Raw genomic sequence first — 22,392 nt, forward strand, 5'->3', positions numbered from 1 at the left:
TTCCCTTTGAAACAGTGTTTGTATTTTTTGTGGGTTTCAAGTTGGCATCCAGAAAAAGATTTCTTCATCCTTTCAGAGCAAGCTTGTATGGTGTGAGGTCCTGGGAAACAATATAGAGAAGGCAAATAACTGTGTCTGCACTAGGCAAAGTGAAGGAAAAGAAAAATATATTTTAGCCACATCAAAGCTGCTGTGTAATCATCATGTTACCAGTGAAAGATCTTAAATCATCCTTTTCTTATATTTTTTTTTACTTCTGTGTGACAACAGGATATTAGAAGTAGCCAAACCAGAGGAAATGATTAGCTTTTCTGTTTAGGTGTTTTACCTGATTAATTGCAGCAAATTCAATTATTTAAAAAATATTTAAATCTTCATCTTTAAATTTGTATCCAAACTACTGTCAGTGTACTTAAAGCTGCATACTTTGTTTTCAGAAATCAGCATGAATCTATTTCAGCCAAATGTATACCATTTACTATATATTCCTTTTTTCCCCACTACTATCAAGTGCCACTTTTGGTAAATGAACCCCCTCCTGGGCCATTTCCACAATCTGGAGCAGAACTGTGTTATCTTTCTGCCTCATTGACTTACTGTCTCATTTTCAGTCTCTGAAGAAAAGCTATCTTTTTTCCCACCTTGCTTATACTACTTTTATGTTCCATGAGAGCAAATCTAGTCCCAATCCATGCCATTTAGTTATAAAAAAACCAGTCACTAATTTAATGATCCATAATATTTCTTAAAAACTTCCTCAGAAATCAAAGTAATAGCATGTAGAAAAGATTTCTGAAATGAAAGAGGCAAGTAAATCAGGAGTGCCTTAAAGCACAAAGAAATCAGTCATCTGAACATTAATCCAAACATAATAAAGCAAACACCACAATAAAGTATTATGTTTAATGGATTATTATTGTTGTTAGTTTTATTGAAGTTCCAAGAGAATGCTACATTATTCCATATCCTTTGCCATGCAAACATATTCCTATTTTTTATACTAAACAGAATCTTAATCAAGACTCTGGAAAATGAATGTAGTTGCATAAAGGCCAATGAATATTGGCTCGACAAGGAAGGAATTGAAAGCCAAATAAACTAGAGAGTTTAAATGAGTGGGAATCAATATCTCATCCCCCTCCTGCTGTTCCTTTCTGCTGAACATTTTCAAGTGCAAATAGTTTCAGGTATGGGCTGATTAGAATTTGTGATTATAGGATGGAAAAAGAAATACTTCCTGAAATATCTTCTAGAAGCTGTGAGACCTGGAGAGTTTGGTGAGAGCCATGAGCTGTGATATTCGTTAGCAGGTCCGCCTAGAGTTAAGTCTTCAGTTCATATTTTTATGGTCCTCAAAGCTGACATGACTATTTCTTCTTCTTCATCATTGAAATAAAATGCTACAGCAAAAACAAAAGGAACTAAAAATGTAAACCATGGAATGCTGCTCAGCAGAGGTAATTGTCTCCAGTGATGGATGCACATGCATTTTACAGCTGGAGAGTAAATCCCCAAAAGAAACTATTGCACAAACTTTTTCTCTGTTTATATAAATGTGCTTTCGATTTTCATATTGCTGATATAAATCTCTTGGGTCAAATTTTGTGTCTTGTCATGTTTTCACAGTAATCTTTTAAGTCTACCCAAGGCATTTCAGCTCTGCCTACTTCAAACAGTTACATTGGACTCAACATAAATTGCTTCCTTAAGAAGACCAAAGCACATCAGGGTACACAAGAATTCCTCCCTGTATAATTAGGAGTAGCAGCTTCCTTCCTACATGTTAGAGCAGTGAGGATCCCCTGGAAAATTGCCAGAATCGAGCCCATCTTTAGCAAGGATTCGGTATTCGCATCCTGTTTGATCCTGCAGCACAGTTGTCCCTTATAAACAGAACATCTGGCACATGTATTAATATGCCTCTTGAAAAGGCTTTGGACTACCATTGTAAAACCAAACCAATATGAAACACATAGAGATCTCAAGAAAGTATAAAAGGTCAACTGCCTACAGTGTATGCCTTCACAACACCTGTTATATTCTCCATCCTTCCATCATACTCTGTTAAAATCTAAGATACTTTCCTCTGTAAGTGTGAGGAGTAAAGGAAAGTACAGAAGAGTCACCGAGTACCTCAACTTTTTACCTTCCATGAAGGATCTGTATTCAGCAGATGTTGTGGTTTAAACCCAGCCAGCTTCCTGTGGGTATTAACCCTAGCCCAGCCAAACCCAGGACACAGGATTTGGTCTATGGGGTTTAGGTGAGAAATAGCAGCTTATACCTTTTATCTGTAACCCATAAGGAGGTGGACTTAACAGCAATATGTTTAATGGTTATTTGTGAGCTTGTGAGGTTTCTTCATTCAGGAACCCCTTTAATAGTGTGTGTTCTAGTAAGTCTTACAAGAGACATAATTTGGAGCCTCAGGATTTACACCAAAGGACACATGTTGTTGACCTGGTTACAGACAGATCCTTCAGCCTTAGCAGACAACAGTTAGACTGGCAGCTCTGCTCTCTACTCAACTGCAAAGATCTGATGTGCCATATGGGTTTGAGATGGATGACATTTTTATTATGTCAAAAGTGTTTTGTAATGCCATTAATGCTCCTAAAATCTTACAGAAATACACTTTTGTGAAGGTCTCCTAATTATTGCAGAAACATGTGTGCTAATTCTGCAGATGTCTTGCAAAGACATTCTTCTGAGTTTTCTTTCCCTTAGGCATTTGGCAGTAGACTGAAAGTGAGCAATTTGACAGGTTTGATGCACATCTGATTGAGAGGGATATTGTTTTCCACATGACCAGTTTCATTAGGAAACAGATTAAAACCAGTCTGGAGTTACTGGCCCTAGAGAAAAAAAAATCAAAATTAATTACCTAATATATTTGTTTTGGTAATGAGAAATGTCTTTCCCCATTCCAATGTGGCTTTTTTCATCCAGTTAATGGGAGGAGAGTGATGCAGGGTTTGGCTTTGTGTGTGTGTTTGTGTTGGAGGAGCCCTCAGACCTGTTGAAATGGTCATTAGTAACATGGCTTTGTGCTATCAGACCTTCTTTCCATCTTTGTCCTTTGCATTTGGATAGTCCTATGCTTTATTTGTTTACTCCATGCTCACCGAGATAAAGAGCAAGAGTAATCAGATTTCTTTCTTTGTGCTGATTATAAATAATGTGATAAAATACCTGATTTCTGTATGTATAGAATTTTGTGTGTATGTATGTATGTACATCTATTGGTCTATAGGATGCAATATTCTCTTCAGAGAATAGGGAAGAGATTCTCTTCAGTTGTCTTTCATTGTTTACCAATTTCTGTTTATTCTAATTACTTTGAAGAAATGGGAGATGCTGTTCAAAATACCTTGCTGCAGTAACTTTTATCTCAAACTGAGCCTTTCAAAATGATGTTTTAAAGAAAAGGCTAGAGAAAACAGAGCAACTTGTGAATTTATTCAGCTTTCAACCTGCTGACAGAGTATTGAGCAGAAGATGGTTGCTTTTGGAGAGATGCCTAAAAATTAGTGTCACTTCTTCTGTCTTCTCACTGTCTAAAGGAGCTCAGCAGAAACCGCAGCTTAAGCTCAGCAGTTCAACCCTGTTTTCTCTTTTCTTCTCATTGCCTGCCCATTGCAATAATCTGTGTTTAAGCAGAAACTTTGACAGCCATGATCTGCTGTCATGCTGATCAAGCTGTCAAGCTGCTTCTTGCAGTGTACGAAACAGAGCTCACAACCTGCAACTCCTTAATCAGAAGTGTCTGCTTCGTGGCTTGGAAAGGATGTCCTCAAGTGCCTAGGCAGATTGCAGGTGGATGCAGCTACAGCAAAGGATATGGCTCTCAAGAAATGTTTAAACCATAAGTTCTGTTGCAAAGTTAGGAGTCCCTGATTATTGCCTTTGATTTTACAAAGTCAAATTTAAGTTAATCTAATTAAAAACTCCTTATCATTACTACGTCTAAAAGCCCCCAGTCTCAGCCATAGTGCTAATTGTTCATTAAAGCTGATCGATGCATTTAATACCATGCTTTCTTTTTTTCTAGGTTCAAATAGAATGAATTAATGAAATGCTGTCTGCTATGTAGAGCTTTTTTCTAATTCAGCATATTCTAGTATTCCTGGGCCAGGCTTTTCACTCTGTCTCCCTCAGTGCTGCCTGCTTAACTTCACCAACCTCCCCATCTTTTTATTTGCCCTTACTGATGCTTGTTTACTTCATTACTTCTTACTCCTTGGTCCTGGCTTCCTGGTTCTTCACTCTCAGCTCCCTTCCCATTCCTGGATTTATCCTACTTCTTTCTCCTCAACTCTGATGGAGTAAGAGAGTGCCATTCAATGCCATCACCCTTCAGTGTCAGCCTACCTCAAAAAGGAGATGTGATAATGATTATGACCCAGCTTAATGTTTGTGAAGACACGTGGAACCAGGGGTGAAAGCCTGTTGGGTCTTTTTGTTACTTTAGTTCTTAAAATACTTTGACAGTGTTTGGGTTTTATTTTTTTGGGGAGAGGCTTTTTTGGTATTGTTTATTCTCTGTAAATTTTAGTCAGAAAGTGATGCTTAATTATAACATTGGTATGAACCTCATGATAAGACAGTTACATGAAACTGTGACTGAGAGTACGGAGTTGATAAGTTTAGGTTGTGAACTCAAAATGAATGAAAGGTGCGACTGGTGCTGTTTGGTAATTCTGGAGGGACTTTGTTGGACGTTTGCTCTGATGTCAGCATGTGTACCACATGAACCTATATCACAGGACTTTTTATCCTTGTTCAATTTAGGAAACTGCCAGGGAGAAATGTCTATGCCCAGATGCACAACGAAAAGGAGCAGGAGATGACAAGCCCTGTTAATCATAGCGAGGACACCCAGAACATCATCCAGGGTGAGGAGTTTATAGATGATGATCTGGACTCTCAAACACTAGGTAACGCAAGAGGTAACTTTGTTTTTAGCTTATACATTTTTATAAGTAATTGATTTTTAATTAATGTTTGATTTCATTTTAGCTTTTTTTCATTTCCTACTCAGTCTCGGGAGGAAGCAAATAGTGCACCACTAACAAAAGATTATATCTCAGTTGTCTTCTGGCTTGCTTGTGATACAGGCTAATGTATGGATGACTTGCTATACAGAGCACGAGTACTGAGATAGTACAGTTTGATGGCAGGAGACTTACTTGGACAATTTTAGAGAGAGAGATTATATTTAGTAGAACAGGATATAACAGGTAACAGTTGAATTAACTCAATAATCCTCTGTACTAGTGGAAAATGGACTTTAGGCCAGAAGGATTTGTAGAGTCAATGTTTCCACAGTTTCAGATGAATTTTATCTTGATCCATTGCAGTATTTGCCATCATATTCCAGTGTCATTTGGAGTTTTCGTGGTTAGGAACATTACATTTATTCCTGTATAAAAGATATCATAAGTCTTCCCTGAATTTAGCTGGCATCATTCTAGTATTCATGGGGTGATCATAATGAACTTTCATTTCAAAGGGAAACTTTCTATGAATATCTCTCAGTACAAATGATTTTGATGTCAGGCAGATGTGTATACCCTGGCACCCTGTGGTTTTATTTAATGTAACACAGAGTGCTGATCTATAAAGTTCATTTCTTGTGAAGCTTGCTGTTGTGTTCAGACTGCTTCCAGGTCACAGTCTGAAGTGTAGGACAATGTAAAAAGCTCCCCAGTTCCATTTCTACACATTTTGTGAAAAGAAATCAGATAACCCAAAGCCTTTGGGATTTGTAGCTATAGATTCTTAGTGTAAGAAGCAACTGTATTGTCTTCATGAACCCACAGGAAAGGATGTTTTATAGCTGCACCAGAGGTAGCCTGGGGAAAGACAGAACTTTAGCAGAGGAGAGATTTCTTTATCCTGGGTTTCACTTTTACATTTGTTGTTGATGTCTTTGTTTTCATTTGCTGAACTGTGTGCCGCTTCTAGGTTCTTGTTTGAGCACAAGGGAAGAATCCAACCTCCTGCTTTGCTTTGTGTATTTCTGCTTTTTCTTTGACAACTTTTGTGTATGAGTATCACTGCGTTTTCATTCAGCTTTTGCAAGATGACCTTGATTGCACTCCTGACTTTACTGGAGTTAGTTCCAAAAACAACCCTTGAAAAACAAAGTCTATGCTAAAATTGTTTGATCAACTCATCTCCAGGGTCTTTAGAAGAGAAGGCTGAATGTTAACAAAGTCCATGCAGACATGCCTATTAAAGTGGAACATTCAAACACCTCTAGTAATGTAGAAAAGCATCACTTCTTTTAATGTTAGAGAATCCCTTATGGCCTATTTATATAAGGCAGCTTGGAATACTGGAATAAAAAAAAATGTTACACTGATTTGTAACATGTTCAGAAAAAATCTTTACCTACCCTGTACTCCTTATCCAGAGGAAAAAAAAAAAATCTAGACAGAGCATTATTAGGGTTAAAAAGTGGAACACATTTTGAGGTGAAACTTAAAACGTTTAGCAAGCGCAGATCTTGAGGTGATTTGTGCTTCTGCCAGGTTGTCACACCAGCAGTAGTTCCAGGGGAGCATAAAGAGTTCATTTCTGTGGATCATAGTCATCCATATTTGTCAGCTACTGTACAAGACTTTATTTAAGACATAAAACTGTACTTCTGCTCACTGTACTGTTTTGTTACTTGCAATACTTTCCACTAGCTCCAGTATTGCTCAATACTGCCAAGAAAATATTCCTGTTAACGATACTCCTCTATTTTATCTGGCCAGAGTACGAAACCTGTTATAATCCACGCTTTATATTAAATTCTGGTTTACAACATCATTTGCAGAAGGTTCCTGTGCTATGGAGACCCCTTCTAGTTCTGGTGAAGCTTTCTCCCTCCCTGCTGGGAAATGTCAGTAGCAGCCTCTGCTCCATGCACAGCAGGGAGTTACAGGCCTGGGTTTCTGTTTGTTCTCTTTCTTCTCATAACTTTTGAATTTCCACAGTACAGTATTTCCAGACTCACCCATCCACTTTTTTTGTTTTCTATATATTTTATGTTGCCTACTTTATCGCAACCCCCACCTTGGGACTCCTCAACACCATTACCTTGCAGTGACTCCTTCTGGGAGAAGTGGCAACTTGAACAGCTACAGAGTTCCCTTATTGCTGATGCCGGTCAGTGTCCAGTCCCAGGTCAGTGGCATGTCGAATGGATGCCTCAGGTTCCATTCTCCTCCCTCACCTGCACCCCTCGAGACAACTACACCTTTTTAAGCCACAAAGAGAACCAACTTACGCTGTCACTGAGATAGAAACCCTAGGAACTCACCACAAATTCACCACCATGAGCAAAAGCTTTGCGCAAAAGTGTGCTGTAGGTACATGGAGCTGTTTCACCAACCTTCACCTGACCTGTTGTTTGATAAAGCTACTCTCTTTTATGTGATTGACTTGCCCCTGCCATAAAAGGGGGATTTATTGTGAAGTATCTGAAACACACTAATGCTAGCCTTTTGTTTCTGTATCTTTGTAGGCAATCACTCAGGCGTGGTTTTGAGCATCAACTCCAGGGAGATGCACAGTTACCTGGTTAGCTGATATTTACAGCTGAACACAAAACCCGAAAGACTCTTCTCTGTATTGTTTTATTTTTCCCTGGTGATATCACAAAATTGCAAATATGGCTGTAAGTGCTGGTGGAGAGGAGGTTTCTCATCTGTCCCGTGGAAAAAAGGTCCATCATCAGTTACCGAGGGAAGAAGGATAATACGTCTTGTGTTCACTCTGTGGCCTGGGAACTTGTTACGATTGAAACTCAAACTATGGTAGCAAATCTGTAGCCCTAGGCACCTTCAATGCCACCTTATTTCTTTTCTGTATGTGCTCTAGTTCTTTATTTTGTAGAAGGATTGACTGTAAGTTTTTAATTCAATTTTTAATTGGGGTATTCAGTGGAAGGCTGGGACTCCTCAGCCTGGAAAGGTGATTTATACACAAGTGACTAGACCAGAAGAGATGGTTGATCAAGATGACAATTTTTTAGAAGGACAAATGTACTGGGAGAGGACTGAGCAAGGAGACAGATGCGCTCCTGATCAATACAAACTCTTCAACGTGTGTGAGACAATCTAATGAATTTAGGCTGAGGCCCTTTTGTGGATTAAAGGAAGTAAAGTGTTAATGAAGTATCTCATAATATAGGATAATGCTCTTGTAAGTGTAGCAAATCCTGACACACCATCAGCACCAGTATCTACCCCAGTCCCACCCTATTTGAAAGAAAAACACCAGCTTATGCTGTTTCCAGACCAGGTGCCTTCACTTGCAGATGGTTATTTCAGTTGCTCTCTTCTGTCTCCTGACCAAGCCCCTCTAGGACAATGACAGCTTCCAGATTAGTTATCCTGTAAAACCCCATGCTGGTTGTCTGTCTGTTTTTAAATTTCCAGAGAGTATAAATACCTCTTTTAAGTCACTTCCTTTGTGTGGTTATTTTTGTAAAGTGTCTCTTAGGGCATAGGTGCCGGGTGGGCCAGAGCTCTCCTCCAGGCAGGGCTGGGGCATGCGCCGCAGTCCCCTTCCCACCCACATCCATCTTTGGTATTTCCTCTGGGTGTTTGCAGATAGGGCTGAGCAAACTGACCTGACCAGGTTTGACAATCCAGAGGGCCATAGGCAGGATGGGCTGTGACTTAGGGGTTCGTTATTTCCTTTCTGTTACCACAGGGTGTCACTCAGTCCCTACCACCACTGGCTTCTGTTACTGCAGGAAGAGTGGTGGAGGTTCTGTAGGAGCTGCCGGCAGGGAGGCCTGTCGGGTCAGTTTCCTAATCCAAATTTTGTGAGATGAGTCAGTTTCCTAGTCCCGACCTCTGCATCCCTAGAGAGCGGCAGTGAGGTGAATCCACACCTCGCTGGTCTTTTCCCTGTGGTTTATGGAGCCCTGTAGGAAACAGACTGTGGTGTGATGAGTTTAAACATCTGGCATCCTGTGTGCCACAGCTGCCTGAGATGAAGATGCATCTCTCAGAAACCTATATAATCTCTTCACTTTTTGCCTTCGATAGGGAATAAATAGCTCTTTACTCACTGAATGTCATAACAATGCCAGTTGCAAGCTCGCACACCACCTTGTTTATGGAGGATACAGATAGCTAACTACATCTTTCTGAATAAACAAACATAATAAATGCTGGTAAAATAGAAAAGAACTTTCTTAACATTATCATGTGCGTTGGAGTCATTCTTCTATGTATGTTACTGTGGATATCTTACAGCATATCGTCATCAAATGCAATAGACTGGGATGTAGTGATTCAGCCTAGTACCGTCAGCTCTCACAAACCTCACGGGATGTATATGTAAAGCACAAGGAAATCTAGATTATGAAGTTACTGTAAGTAACTAGGTGGAGAAGATTGAGTGAAGATTCTGAAAAGCACTTGCAAACTGCTCAGGAAAATAGTTTCAAAAATTGTTCTAAAATTTCTGCCTGTGTAGTGATAGATTGCCATGAAAACTGATTTACAGAGAAGCAATGCTCTAGCTGACTATTGTATGCCAGACTGGGCAGAAATCTGAGGTGTTACATATATCTGAGCCTGGATTTCTTGAAAAGAAGCACAAATACAAAATGTGCTGTGTATTGGAAACTCCTGGGATCGTTGCACCAGAGGCTTTCCCTCCTTTCTAGCTCTTTATGCTTTTTCTAGTGGAAATGAGGTGAAGCAGAGAATAAAATAGTATTGCAAACAGCTTACCTGCTCCTGTGAAATAAATCTGAAGTGGGTTATTTGTATGCAGCAGGTGAGTGGTAGGTTAGCTTCATGGACAAGGGATGGGATGGAAGTTCTAGCTCGGGGTTGTTCTCCCACAGTTCATCTGAATGGTGAAGGATGCTATTGGAACTAGTTCACACATCTAATTCAGACTTTAACAGCAATTTTTATACATTTAATACAGGGTGATTTGTGTCTCTGATAACAGGGGTCCTTTGGAACACCATAGAATATTTAACCGCTTGCTATGCTAATTAACACTTAACACAATATAGTGCCTGTAATAATGTTCTTCGATGCTCATTAATTTGATTCATGCAGCACTCCTGTGAGGTTGGTTTGTCATATCTTGAAAACATTGTTTTCTAAAAAGATGTCAGTGTTGGTAATAGTATCCACCAGATAATAAAGGAAGCCTTCAATTCCCTGGCAAGAGTAACTTTAAAAGGAATTATTTTAAAACTGAGAAAATACCATTACTATTTTCCCATTGATAGTATCTTGGCTTATCTTTAAATAGAAAGTCTTAGTATTGCTAGGTTTCAAATCTCTTGAACTACATCCATGACATCTTAGCCTTTTGTCCTTTATATGTATCTAAAATTCCGATGTATGTGTGTACAGAGAGTTGTTGTGTGCACAAACACTAGGCACACGTGCATGCACACACACATGCAGTATTTATACATAGCCCAGTTAAATTTTTTAGTGAGAAAGGGTGATTTGGGGGCTAAGAAACAGAAGACGACGGTCAAGTCCCTGGCTTCTATACTCAGACTTCAGGCAAGTTCCTTAACCTGTATGTGCCTCAGTTTCCCCATCTGTAAAATGGGGTTGCTAGTAATTACCTACCTCACAGGGGTATTGTGAGGCTAAATTAATTTGTTCAGGATCTCCAGAGTGAAATAATTTTGTGCACCTAAATTATTTGTTTTACTTGTAATTATCGCTGTTATTAAAGGTAATCTACTGAAAACAGCTGCAACTTTATATAAATGTAAAAGTGCTTAATACAAAAAAGGTACATCACTGTTAAAAAAAAAGGTAATTTTATTTAAACCTGTTCTTGGAACATCTTTTTACATGGTAGCATTGCAACATCAGCTGTGATTTTATTGTTGCACGCTAGTATCTTAAACTTCCTTTTCTGCAGTATTGTTTGGTAGCAAGTTTTATAATAATGGGTGCAGTGATACTTATCAACATTGATATTGAACTATACTGAAATGGAGAAAACTGGCAGTGTATTGGCCTCATTTACATCTCTAGGTCTTCTTAAACTCTGATGGATTTTCAGTTTCAAAAACGCCCCAGTGCTTCTGAGAGTGCCCCAGGCAGCACTGATTTGAAGTGTTCTAACAGGGCCATTGAGATTTAGAGCTATTAACTTTGCTTTCACTTTTGACATGGAATGGTTGGTATGGCTTTGGAGGGATCCATCCACAGAAAGTGCTCAGAAATACTCAGAAGGCATTTAGGGAAAATCCAGACATGGTAAAAAGTAATTTCTGAAAAATAAAAGCAATATAAACCAATGCATGTTTTTATAACTCATGGAGGAGGTTGGTGGAAATGGCTGTGAAGAAATAGAAGGTATCAGCCTAAGGCAAGATGTTGCTATTGTCTCCAATTCACATCCAATTTCTTTGAACTCTTTGAGGATATCTTCGTTCATTGAATTACATCCTTATGAGAGAATTTTCTGTTTTTAATGACCAACATAAAGAGGAGTGAAGTGTTTATTCGTGTAAAGTGGATGATTTCTTAAATTACTGTCATCTGGACAGAGACAAATCAGCACTTTGCCCTTCCTAGTGCAAAGCAGATGTCATCTGACATGATTACAATGGTTAGCTGTGGTTTAGGTCCAATGAGACATCCCTTTGGTGGGAATACTCTACTGCTATTTGCTGACCTTTAATAAAGGTTGGTAGAACAGAAATGCGTTGGTTTCCATCCTTGTTACACAAATACATGCTCAAAATAGTGTGTGGTTTTAAAATTATTTTAAATAAATTAAATGTATGCATTTGTTTGCTGGATCTTTCTGATGATGAACCAGTGGTTCTGAAAAGCTTTCAATTTCTAGTGTAATTTCAAGTCAAACACAATGTTGTTAAATTGATAAATCGGTGACAATTTCAGTCATAGATTATTCCTGTGTTTCCTGTAAAACAACAGTGCTTTGTAATTTTTCATTAATGAGACTTGCGGGGGAGGGGAAAGGGAGACTAACATTTTTATTTCCTTGCACAATCCCTGACAGTTGGAGTTGTTGTTGTATATTGATGGATATCACTGTACTGTTTCCACCTTAATTTCTATTTTAGTTTGAGAAGAATGTAAGTGCATATTTCTCTCCAAATATTTGCTTTCCACCAGGAAGAAATTTATAAGCATTTACTTTTCTAAGTATTGATTTTTGAGATGCAAAATTTTGTTGTGTCTTCTAAGGCTATCCAAAAAGCTGCCCCCTGGCTCTTTCCTCTGTCCTAGTCCCAGTTGCACGTTGTTTCTACAATTTTCTTTATTAGATTGGCATATTCAACAAGACCTGGGCAGGCTGGAGAGTTTGACAGGGATAAATCTAGTGAAATTCAACAAGGGCAAGTGTAGAGTCTTGCATCTGGGAAAGAACAACCCCATGTACCAGTACAGGTTGGGGAATGAAGTCTTAGAGAGTAGTGTAGGGGAAATGGAGCTGGGGATGCTGGTGAGCAGTAGGATAAGCATGAGCCAGCCATGTGCCCTCATGGCCAGGAAGGCCAATGGCATGCTGGGGTGTATTAGAAGGGCTGTGGGCAGTAGGTCAAGAAAGGTTCTCCTCCCCCTCTACTCTTCCCTCGTGAGACCACATCTGGAATATTGTGTCCAGTTCTGGGCCTCTCAGTTCAAGAAGGACAGGGAGCTGCTGGAGAGAGTCCAGCGCAGGGCCACCAAGGTGATGGAGTGGAGCATCTCTGTTATAATGAAAGGCTGAAGGACCTGGGGCTCTTTAGCTTGGAAGAGACTGAGGCATGACCTCATTAATGTTTACAAATACAAAAAGGATGGCTGTCAAGAGGATGGAGCCAGGCTGTTCTCGAATGTCCAGTGATATGACCAGGGGCAACAGGTACAAGCTGGATAAACATAAGGAAAAAATTCTTCACTGTGAGGGTGAGGGAGCACTGGAACAGGCTGCCCAGATGGGTTATGGAGTCTCCTTCTCTAGAGACATTCAAAACCCACCTTGACAAGTTCCTGTGTGAACTACTCTAGGGGTTCCTGCTCTGGCAGGGGAGTTGGACTAGATGATCTTTCAAGGTCCCTTCCAACCCTTGAAATTCTGTGATAGCCTAATCTAACGAGTTTGAGAAAGGCTTTCTAAAACTTCCATTAGAATAGCATTTAATTGTCTAGAAGTAATTACATGATGTGCTCAGACCTTTTTCCTAATGTTAAGTCCTTCTTTTTAAAATTCCTTATTTCTTTATAGTATTTTAGTATTAGCCATATCAGTGCCATTTAAATGTATGTTTATTCACGTTAGAGATATATATGTAATGTTTCTCTCTTGTTATCAGAGAGTGATTATAAACATCGAAGTGACAAATTCTGAAATAACTCAGAAATAACCCAGGTAGCTATTGCAATTAAAAGCCTAACCCCACAGTCTTTTGGAAATGTCAAGCTGTGCACTCTAAATTTGTTAATCTTCTTTCCTAAGTCAACCCTTCTAAGTCAGCCCTTCTACCAAGTTGGTCACCTCAGCAGCTTTTCCTCCAATTCTTTTTGTAACCTCGAGATGGAGGGAATGCAGAAGGGTTTCTCCGTGTCAAGATGGGCTACAACAGCTCATTGCCTAAATCTGAATGGGAATGTCAGGTAGAAAAAGTGTTTCTTTTTCCTTTCCTTTCAAGTATGTTGCATAGAGCAGAGAGGATTATATACATGGTTGGGGAAATAAGCACCTGTGTTAGTAGTTTGGAGTGGTGTGAAGACTAAAGAATGCATTCATCTTGGAAATATAGGTGGTTTTCCCCTGAAATTCATACACATAGCCAGTTAGTTTAGTGACTTTTAATATGTGAGATCTCATTTCTTTAAGTCCCAGCCTTTTCCTCCTGTTAAATGGAGTAGCAAATGATAGTATTGAAAACACGAAATACTGGAAGGCTTAGAAATACATACTCTGAAGTGCAACAAGATAGCTGTGTGAACAAAATCCTTTTCAAAGAGCTGTTCTGATTTGTACAATACTTTTTTAAATAGTATCTCTCAAAATACATGTTCCTAATTGCATACTCTTTGTCTCTTGCTCTTTCCAGATTGATTTTCTTTTAGGAATGACATTTGCTAGCCCTGAGAAAAAAAGAAAAGAGAGAATTCTTCGCCTTACACTAGTAATTCTGATGAAAATTATTTCCTTGCAACTCTTGAAAGCATTACACAAACTTGAGCTTTATTGATCAGGTGATTTCAGAGTTTCCAGAGAATTTGCCTCTTTACACTGATTTGTTGCGATATAATGGAAGTCAAGCCCTGATGGGCAGCAATAATCTGTGCAGCAGTACGTGACACTGCCTAAATAATATGCCTTTCTTGCATGTATTCTTAATGGTATAATGAGTATATTAATCACCAGGAAGGGCAGGTGTTTCAAATAGCTTTCTTAGCATGTCTTATATTTCTTTTATTTGTTACTGATTTTAGCCAGCTATTGATACTTCTCTTTAGTTCTCAGTGACAGTGTCTGCTCTTGCAGATCAAAGGGCAAGAATAGGCTTATTCTCTCTTAACTATTATTTCACACCATTTGCTTATTAATTAGAGCAGTTTTAAAAGGAAATATTTCTGAAATGGTGAAAGAGATGCTTTTTAGTGAGAGCAACTCACATTGGAAAACAGCACGCTTGTGTCCACACCTTGTGACATTCTTGTTATGGATAGGCAGGACTGTTCAGAGGGACAAGTGTGTGCCCTGAACATCAGTTACATGCACATAGGTGGTTTGCAAATGATAAAACTAGTCCAAAGAATATTTTAATACACTACTTCTATGTCACAGATTCACAGAAGGCCGTTTAAGTGGTTAAAATTACAGGATATCATCATAAACACAGGAAGATGCCCAATTCATGAGCTCCATTTGCTTGTAAATACACTCCTCGCTTTGGGGTTAACCTGAACTCTTCCAACCTTTTGCTAAGAAATTTGTGACACTTAATAGAAAAAAAAAATCTGAATTTCCAGTCTGTTCTGTTTCTCCTTCTTTCTTTCCCCCTTCTTTTTTATCCTTTTATTATTTCTCATTATTGCTGCCGCTCCTTTTTCTGCCTTGTCAGCCTCCTCTTGCTCATGAGAGTTCTCTGAAGTCCACTCGTTTCTACATAACTTTCTGTTTTGCTTTGTGTTGTTTCTATCTGTGTTTTTATTTGTATAGGCACCCTACTGTGTCCTGAGTGAAGAAGAAGAATCACAATCTCTTCCCCATCCCAGTCTCTCCTCTGAGCTCTGCTGTATTACATGGCTTGATGTAGTTCTCCTGTGCTTTGTGTAGCTGTAGACCCTCCTTCCTATTTCTTTTTGGCTTTCAGTTCTGTCAATTCTGGCTCTCATTTTCTCTAAATCTTTCTAGAACTCTTCTCTTTTTGCCTTTCTAGAACTTCTCTCAGCTGCTTGTCGCAGAGAGCACATACTTAAAGTCTGAGAAGTCGATGAGTGTTGTACTCTCTGGAAGAATAAGTAACTAGCACTTTCCTCTTTCATCCATGTTGATCTTGCTGTCACTCTGTAGTGGAGAATATATATTTCATTGACAGATAGCTATACCCTTTATCTCCCAAATGCCTCTTGCTGCCTTGTTTTAGGTTATGGGGGTGCAACATGGTATTTGTGTGAGTTTCCTGTAGCACAGCAAAGGCTGACTTGCTTTGCCAGCCCTTTAATCTGGCAAGTCCAAAATTACAGCAAGGTTGGGCAGAAACACCTTGCCAGTTCATTGGGCTGCATTTGTATTTCAATATGAGAAATATCGAGACTCAAGCTATTACATAGGCTTTTAGTTAACCTGTTATAATCTGAAGCTAAAGAACAGGTGAGGTAAAGAGGGTCCATTACTAACAGAGGAGCAGGACCAGGTATCTTCTGGTCTCCCCTCTTGGAAGTAATTTGACTTGCCAGGTTTGTGGCACAGGTCTGTATCTAATCTTTCCTGAGGCAGAGGCAAACAGATTGCTTTCAATTTCCATAAAATTCAAGTTTAAGCAAAGTCACCAGATAGATTTGGCAGAATCTTCTTGTTGGAGGGGCTTGGAGAAGTTGGTGGGAATAGGATATTTGAAAAGCTCAGTGCTATCTTTGAAAGGCAGAGCCTGTGTTAGAGAGGATGTGAGAGATGCAATAGAGGGAGAAGCAAAAGACAAAGTCAGTGTTACTATTGGGTATGATTTTGTCATGAGTTGCTGATTTTGTTTTGCTTAAGCCGTGGAGCTTCCTTTAATTTTAATGACAACTATCTTCAGTTATGTTGGTTGCATATGGAGACTTTAAACCATGAGTCTGAATTGATGCAGCACACAGGAACATTTGAAATTATCAGCATTTATACCTATCACTTAAGAGGGATCTGAATCACAGCAGCATTCCTTTTGAGGTGCATTGGAAAGAGGCTCTTTCCAAGGACTCAGGATGCATCTATGTGCACTCCAGAGGTAGCTGCAATGTAGGTTGACTTCTGAGAATGATTGTAGGACATTTGCTAGTGGTGTTTCTCCTTAGCACAGCACTGAGCTAGGAGGCAAGGGAGTAGAATTATTTCATTGGGTCTGTGTCTTGGATTTATACTGCTTATATGTGATTTGCTAGAATCCTTCTATGAGCTGCAATTTCATAACATTTAGAGAGGATGAGTGGAGTTGGTACAGTATTCCTGAGGGTAAACACCAGCCGCTGGAGTTTACTGTACATCTGACTAGAAATTGTAATTTTGGGAGCACGGAGTTCCTCCATTTCCTATACACATATTTGGGTACAGCTCCTTTTTTATTTGTCATTGACAAGCTGTGATTTATTTCCTCATGGGTGTAAGTCACAGGCTGTGCGTGCTGCAGTGCAGAAGACTCTAGAGGGAAAGCGTAATAAAATGGAGAGGTAGACTCGAATTCTCCCCTATTGATCCCAGTCTCTTCTGAGTTGCAATTCTCTGATTGTGGTTCTGCCAGTAAGATGGGTTGATGTCAAAAGAGGATTAACTTAGTGTTATCCCCTTCTGTTTGGCTGAGAAAGAAAATACAAGAAGAAATATGTAGAGGAAGAGCAGATTGGAAGTGGTGGGGAAGCTGATCAGCTGGCAGGGCGCTTTGGGAAGCCTCCACTTTTGTGCTTTAATTACCACTCACTTTTACAAATATGTACAGCTACTGTGATTTACCTTTCCATTAACCAGAGATGTGTGTCTTTGCAAAAGAGGAGGGAATTCTAGAGAATATCACCCTTGTGCATTGCAAGTGTAGTTTTATGAGTCACCGGATATTGCCCTTCCTCACCTAAATGAAATTATCACAGTATGGTTGTTCTGTATTTATGAAGCTTCACTGGGAAAATCATTTCACCCTGGATTAAGTATTGGAGAAAGATAATGGGAGTTGGAATGGGAGAATTTTCCATTTTAACAGTAAGGGATGAATACTGGCATATTTACAATGCATCTGTGGCTGTTTCAGCACAGGTGGGTCCAAAGTCTCTCGTTCCAGACTCAGACAGATAAATTGTACAGATTTTTGCTGGCATTACTCATGTGGACAAAATGAGGAAAAAACTAGTCATTAAACCAAGCCCAAATCATTTTTTTTTTTTTTGGCTAATTAGAGCTACAGCTCTTGGTAAAGATATGAAAGCCAATAAAATAAGAAGATTCACAAAGCATTTATTGCTACCCTGTTGTTCACATGGAGCATTATTTATTTGGCATTGCAGGGCCAAATTCTACCCTAATTTATGACCAGGCGGTTCCACAGACTTTGTCAGTTCATCTTTGTGTTACGGATGGAAGGTGCTCACCCATGGTGAATATGAAATGCAGCTGCAGGCTAGAAACAGTCATCTCGCCGCATCCATACTCACACAGGTGACTGGCTGATTTCCACTGCTAGTTCTTATTCCTATGGTTAGCTTGAGAGGACTTTGGAGAGATGTAAGCCAATTACAGCCAAGGTAGAACCTAATTTTTTAACTGCTTGCAACTGCTTTTCCAGAATGTGATCAGCAAATGCTTAACATTGTGTTTCTAACCCATATTTCTGACAAAGGGGCCCTTGTGATCTGTGTAAAGGCTCTTAGTTGTCATCGATATGCTATACTCCATACCTTTAACATACCTGACTGCACACTCCTCTCCTCCTGCCTTTGCACATTCTAATTGTAAAAACAGTACATGCCTTTTCCTAATTTTGTTGCAGGGGACCTCGACTTTGAGTGGGTTTCTTTGTATACGGTATCAGGGCTAAAGGGAAGAATGAAATTAATCCATAGCTGGTGCATTGTCATAAATGGGGAAAAGTGTTATTTGTATATTTTTGTAAATATGTAACATTTAATGGCAGTTTTGTAGTGACGTGCTGTTTTTGAGGAAAAACAAAAACCCAACAAATATATGTTTGACTATGCTTAATGTAACACTTAACTGTGATTCGATTGCACAATTAATATCTTAATCAAAAGTCTTGTGCAATATGTAGTGCACACACATAACCAAGTATCTGTTAGTGATCCACAACCAAGTTTTTGGCAACTTTTAACAATGGTGATGAACTGTGCAGTACAGATTATCACAGTCTCCTTCAGCTTCCAAACATGTAGCAGGCAAACTACTGTATACGTACCTGTGTACTCCACTGCATCCAAAGGTATGCATTTGTCCTGAGAACCTGCACTACAGGTTTTTCTTTAATAAAATTTGATTCTAAACTATTGGTTGCTTTGTTTTTCGTGGGATTTGTGGAGGGAAAAAGGTGTAACCAGTCCACAAAGCTTGGGGGAGGGGGTTGGGTGGGTGTGTTTTGATTTGTCAGTAATTACTGTCATAATTGTCAACTCAAAGGCTGCAGCAAAGTTTCATCCTCCTCCACTTTGAAATCATAGAATGGTTTGGGTTGGAAGGGACCTTATTTATCAGCTAGTTCCATCCTGTCAGCCATGGACTGGGACACCTCCCTCTAGACCAGATAGCTCAAAGCTCCATCTAGCCTGGCCTGGAACACTTCCAGGGATGGGGCAGCCACAGCCTCTCTGGGCAATCAGTGCCTTACCACGCTCGCAGTGCAAAACTTCGTCCTTACATCTAATCTAAATCTACCCTCTACTTCCTCCTCCTGTACTGCAACTCTCTTCCCTTTTCAGTTTTTCCCTGCGAGTGGAGTTGGTGTCGCATAGTTGGCGTGAGGGTGACGCTCTGTGGTGAGGCTGAGGCTGTGCAACTGCAGCCGAGAGAAAATACCTGTTCTCCGACCACCACTGATGGATCAAAGGCTGAATATTTCTGTCTAGCTAAAGAATTAAAGAATTCATCAGGTTTTCAAGTCTCCCTGTAATAGAGAGGCGTAAACAAAATGAAACTGAGTGTATTTTACTGTCCTTCCCAAGTCTTTATTCCAATCTCTTCCATTTTCACTGGCTTCACACGTTACTTACTCCTTATTTGTTCTTTTTTCATTATTAACTGCATTGTCTTTTTCCTGCTGTCTTCCTAAAGAGTTTCCTGTGCTACACAGAAACATCATCCTCCTTGGAAAATGAGGAATCTGCAAACCAAAACTTGTCCTTGAGCTAGCTGCATGCAACGATCAGGCCCCACTCTCACAGTTCTGTTTTACTGATCCTGGCAAGTGCACTCTCTCTTTGCAAAGGTCACTGAATTGCTAAAGTCAAAATATGCTACGAATACCTACAGTTTGGACATTCTTCCCTGCTTCCAAGTTTTGAGGCGAGCTGCTACTGGCTTAGCTCAGATTTAGGGTTGGGATACAGTTTATGGCTTGGTGCCCTAAGATGACACGAGGTTTGGTACTGCTGTGAAGCTTTGATCAGCAGCTTGGCCTTCCCAAGGAAGGGAAGGTAAAAGGAAAACTTGATGGTTCTTTTCACTGTGCATTGTGAAGTCCTATTAAACGTCATACTGGGACAAATCAGCAACATAAACTGTTATCTACCAATTTTTTGATTCAACATAGAAATTTTATATACAATGAAGTTTTTACTGGAGCGACAAATGGATTCACTGTGTGCGTATATTCTGAAGATCAGAAGGTGGGCAATTAGAAGGAAAGGTAAGTTTGAAGTTAATTTTCTCAGTCTACCCTTGTTCTGCACTTTCTTGTAGTCCCTGCTGAAAGATTTAGCAGCCAGAGGAACTCTGTGGTATGGACTGTATGATCCTACCCTGCGACTCATCATGCTAAATGTGAGGCTGGGTTCAGAAATGAAGCTTGGGGCTTTCCTCACTTGTATAACTCAGCTAGAAATCATGTTGACGGTTGCCATTTCAGGTTCTGCAATGCCATATTGTGGCCATCTATCTGAGGCTATAAATGGTGATTTATCACTAAAAAAGCAGCCTGTTGAATTTCAAGTGACTGTTTCATTTTCCATGTGTAGTGCTCTGATATTATATAAACAAAAAATGAAAAGAAACCCTGAAGTCTCTCATTTTTAATGATGTTCCAGTTGTTCTTTCTCAGGAAAACTCCTGGGTTGGCAGGGCAGGAGTGAGAACAGAAAGAGACAAGCTGTTCCCCTAAATGAGACACCAAATGAAGCTTGCTAATATTTGACCTGAAGGGATACTTTACTTCAGAAACCAATTTCCATGGAAAAAAGAGTAAGATAATCACTTCACTTCTGTTTCCTTTGCTGTCTTCATCAGAGCCATATTAATTGTTATGGTATTTTGATGCCTAACTGGTTTCAACATCATCGTAAATTATGTCTCTAATAAAAGTTCTGAGTCATAAGCACCAGCCAATATTTTTTCCTGTTTTCCCTTAAGGCACTGCTTTCTTTTCCATTTTTTTCCCTTTTGTGATTTATGCCTTGAAAGATGCCTTACTTTCATATGAATCCAGCTGTTGTAGTGAAAATGATACTGTACACTGACCTTCATAGTTTTCAAAAGCTGAAGCAAAATACTACAAATCCTGCTTGGTGTGTTTTTAATGTGAAAAAAAGGATCCATCTCACAATTACAGCATCACACCAAAATCAGAAGCTGCAGTACATGCTAAAAAAAGTAATAATTCCAAGGAATAATTCAGTGACAGCAACTATCAGTCAATTTAAAAATTAATAATGAAACCAGGAATGAAGCTTTTCACTTAGATTCAACTCAGGCCCATCTAGCTGTAATTCTATTGAGCTGTAATTCTACAAAATCTACTAGAAACATTATTTCCTTGCATCAGGAGAGATTATTGAAGACAAATATCCTTGATGTAATTTAACTAGTTCAACTGCCCAGATGGGTTGAGTCTCCTTCTCTCTGGAGACATTCAAAAACCACCTGGATGAGTTCCTGTGTGACCCACTCTAGGTGGCCCTGCTCTGGCAGAGGTGTTGGACTAGATCTTTCAAGGTCCCTTCCAGCCCTTGAGATTCTGATCCAGTTATCTAGTATTTTGTGCAGGAATGATGTTGCATCATTTTAATCTTAAGACAGATGCTTGCCTTAAAAATAAAACTGCAAAGAATATGATACATTATTTTATAGGACAGAATGCTTTTGTAGGTGCTGGTGGGAAAAGAGAAATAGTCTTCTATGAAAGAAATCAGTTTCTTTTCTCAATAGCAATATGGTGGGAAAACATGGAGAAACACGCGAGGAGACTTACCAGTATGTGCATCCAGACTCCATGCACCCCGGAGCTGAGCCTTTCTGCTTTGGAGCTGGTAGCTTTGTGTTTTGATAGCTGTAAGTAATTATTTTCTTCTATTAACATTGCTTATGGACCCATATAAGCTTTTAGCATCAGTAAAATTCTGTGGCAATAAGTTCCATCCCTGAATTGGGCAGTGAGTGAAAGTACCTCTGTGTAGTTGTTTTGAACCTGCCCCATTAACTTTTATACCCTCAGAGTCTGTACTGATTGTGATAGGGACTGTATCATTCTCCATTCTTCTGATGACTTTTTAACCTTTTAACATATTCTCTTCCCTCCTCAGTATTTCTTTTCCACACTGAGAAGACTTTGTTTTCCCCTTGAGTTTCATTACATCAATAATATTTCTCCTTGTATGGACGGATCTCAATGTTTTTGTATTTCTTTCTTGCTCTCGTACCATCGCCCATATGAGTTTATCTATTTATGGCAGTAAGAGCCTAGACTTTGGATAATGTTCAGTGTGTCCTAAAGGAAATGAGAGATACCAGATGGGTGGGGGTTTTTTTCCTACTTGATTGTGCAAGTTGTGAAAGTCGGACAGGGTCTACAGCTGCACTTTAGACCACAGGATGTTTGCCAGGTTTTTGTGGTTTTGGTTTTGTTTGTTGGTTGGGTTTTTTTTTTCCTAATTATTGTTATTATGCTATACATGAATTACTAAAACTACAGGACCATCCTGGGTGTAGTGCTATTTTAGCACTCATCATTGTCTAGAT

General features: G+C 39.4%; 1 protein-coding gene across 1 annotated transcript in view; it reads left to right on the forward strand.

Moving 5' to 3' along the window:
• Positions 1 to 7,581, forward strand: part of SORCS2 (sortilin related VPS10 domain containing receptor 2) — a 574,544-nt gene extending 566,963 nt beyond the window's left edge. The window contains exons 26-27 of the mRNA XM_061993219.1: positions 4,792 to 4,895; positions 7,517 to 7,581. Of these exons, the coding sequence (XP_061849203.1) occupies positions 4,792 to 4,895; positions 7,517 to 7,581 (169 nt within the window). The remainder of the gene's footprint in view (positions 1 to 4,791; positions 4,896 to 7,516) is intronic.
• The last annotated feature ends 14,811 nt before the right edge of the window (positions 7,582 to 22,392 follow it).

This window comes from Colius striatus, chromosome 3, assembly GCF_028858725.1.
Source record: "Colius striatus isolate bColStr4 chromosome 3, bColStr4.1.hap1, whole genome shotgun sequence".
Classification (NCBI taxonomy): Eukaryota; Metazoa; Chordata; class Aves; order Coliiformes; family Coliidae; genus Colius; species Colius striatus.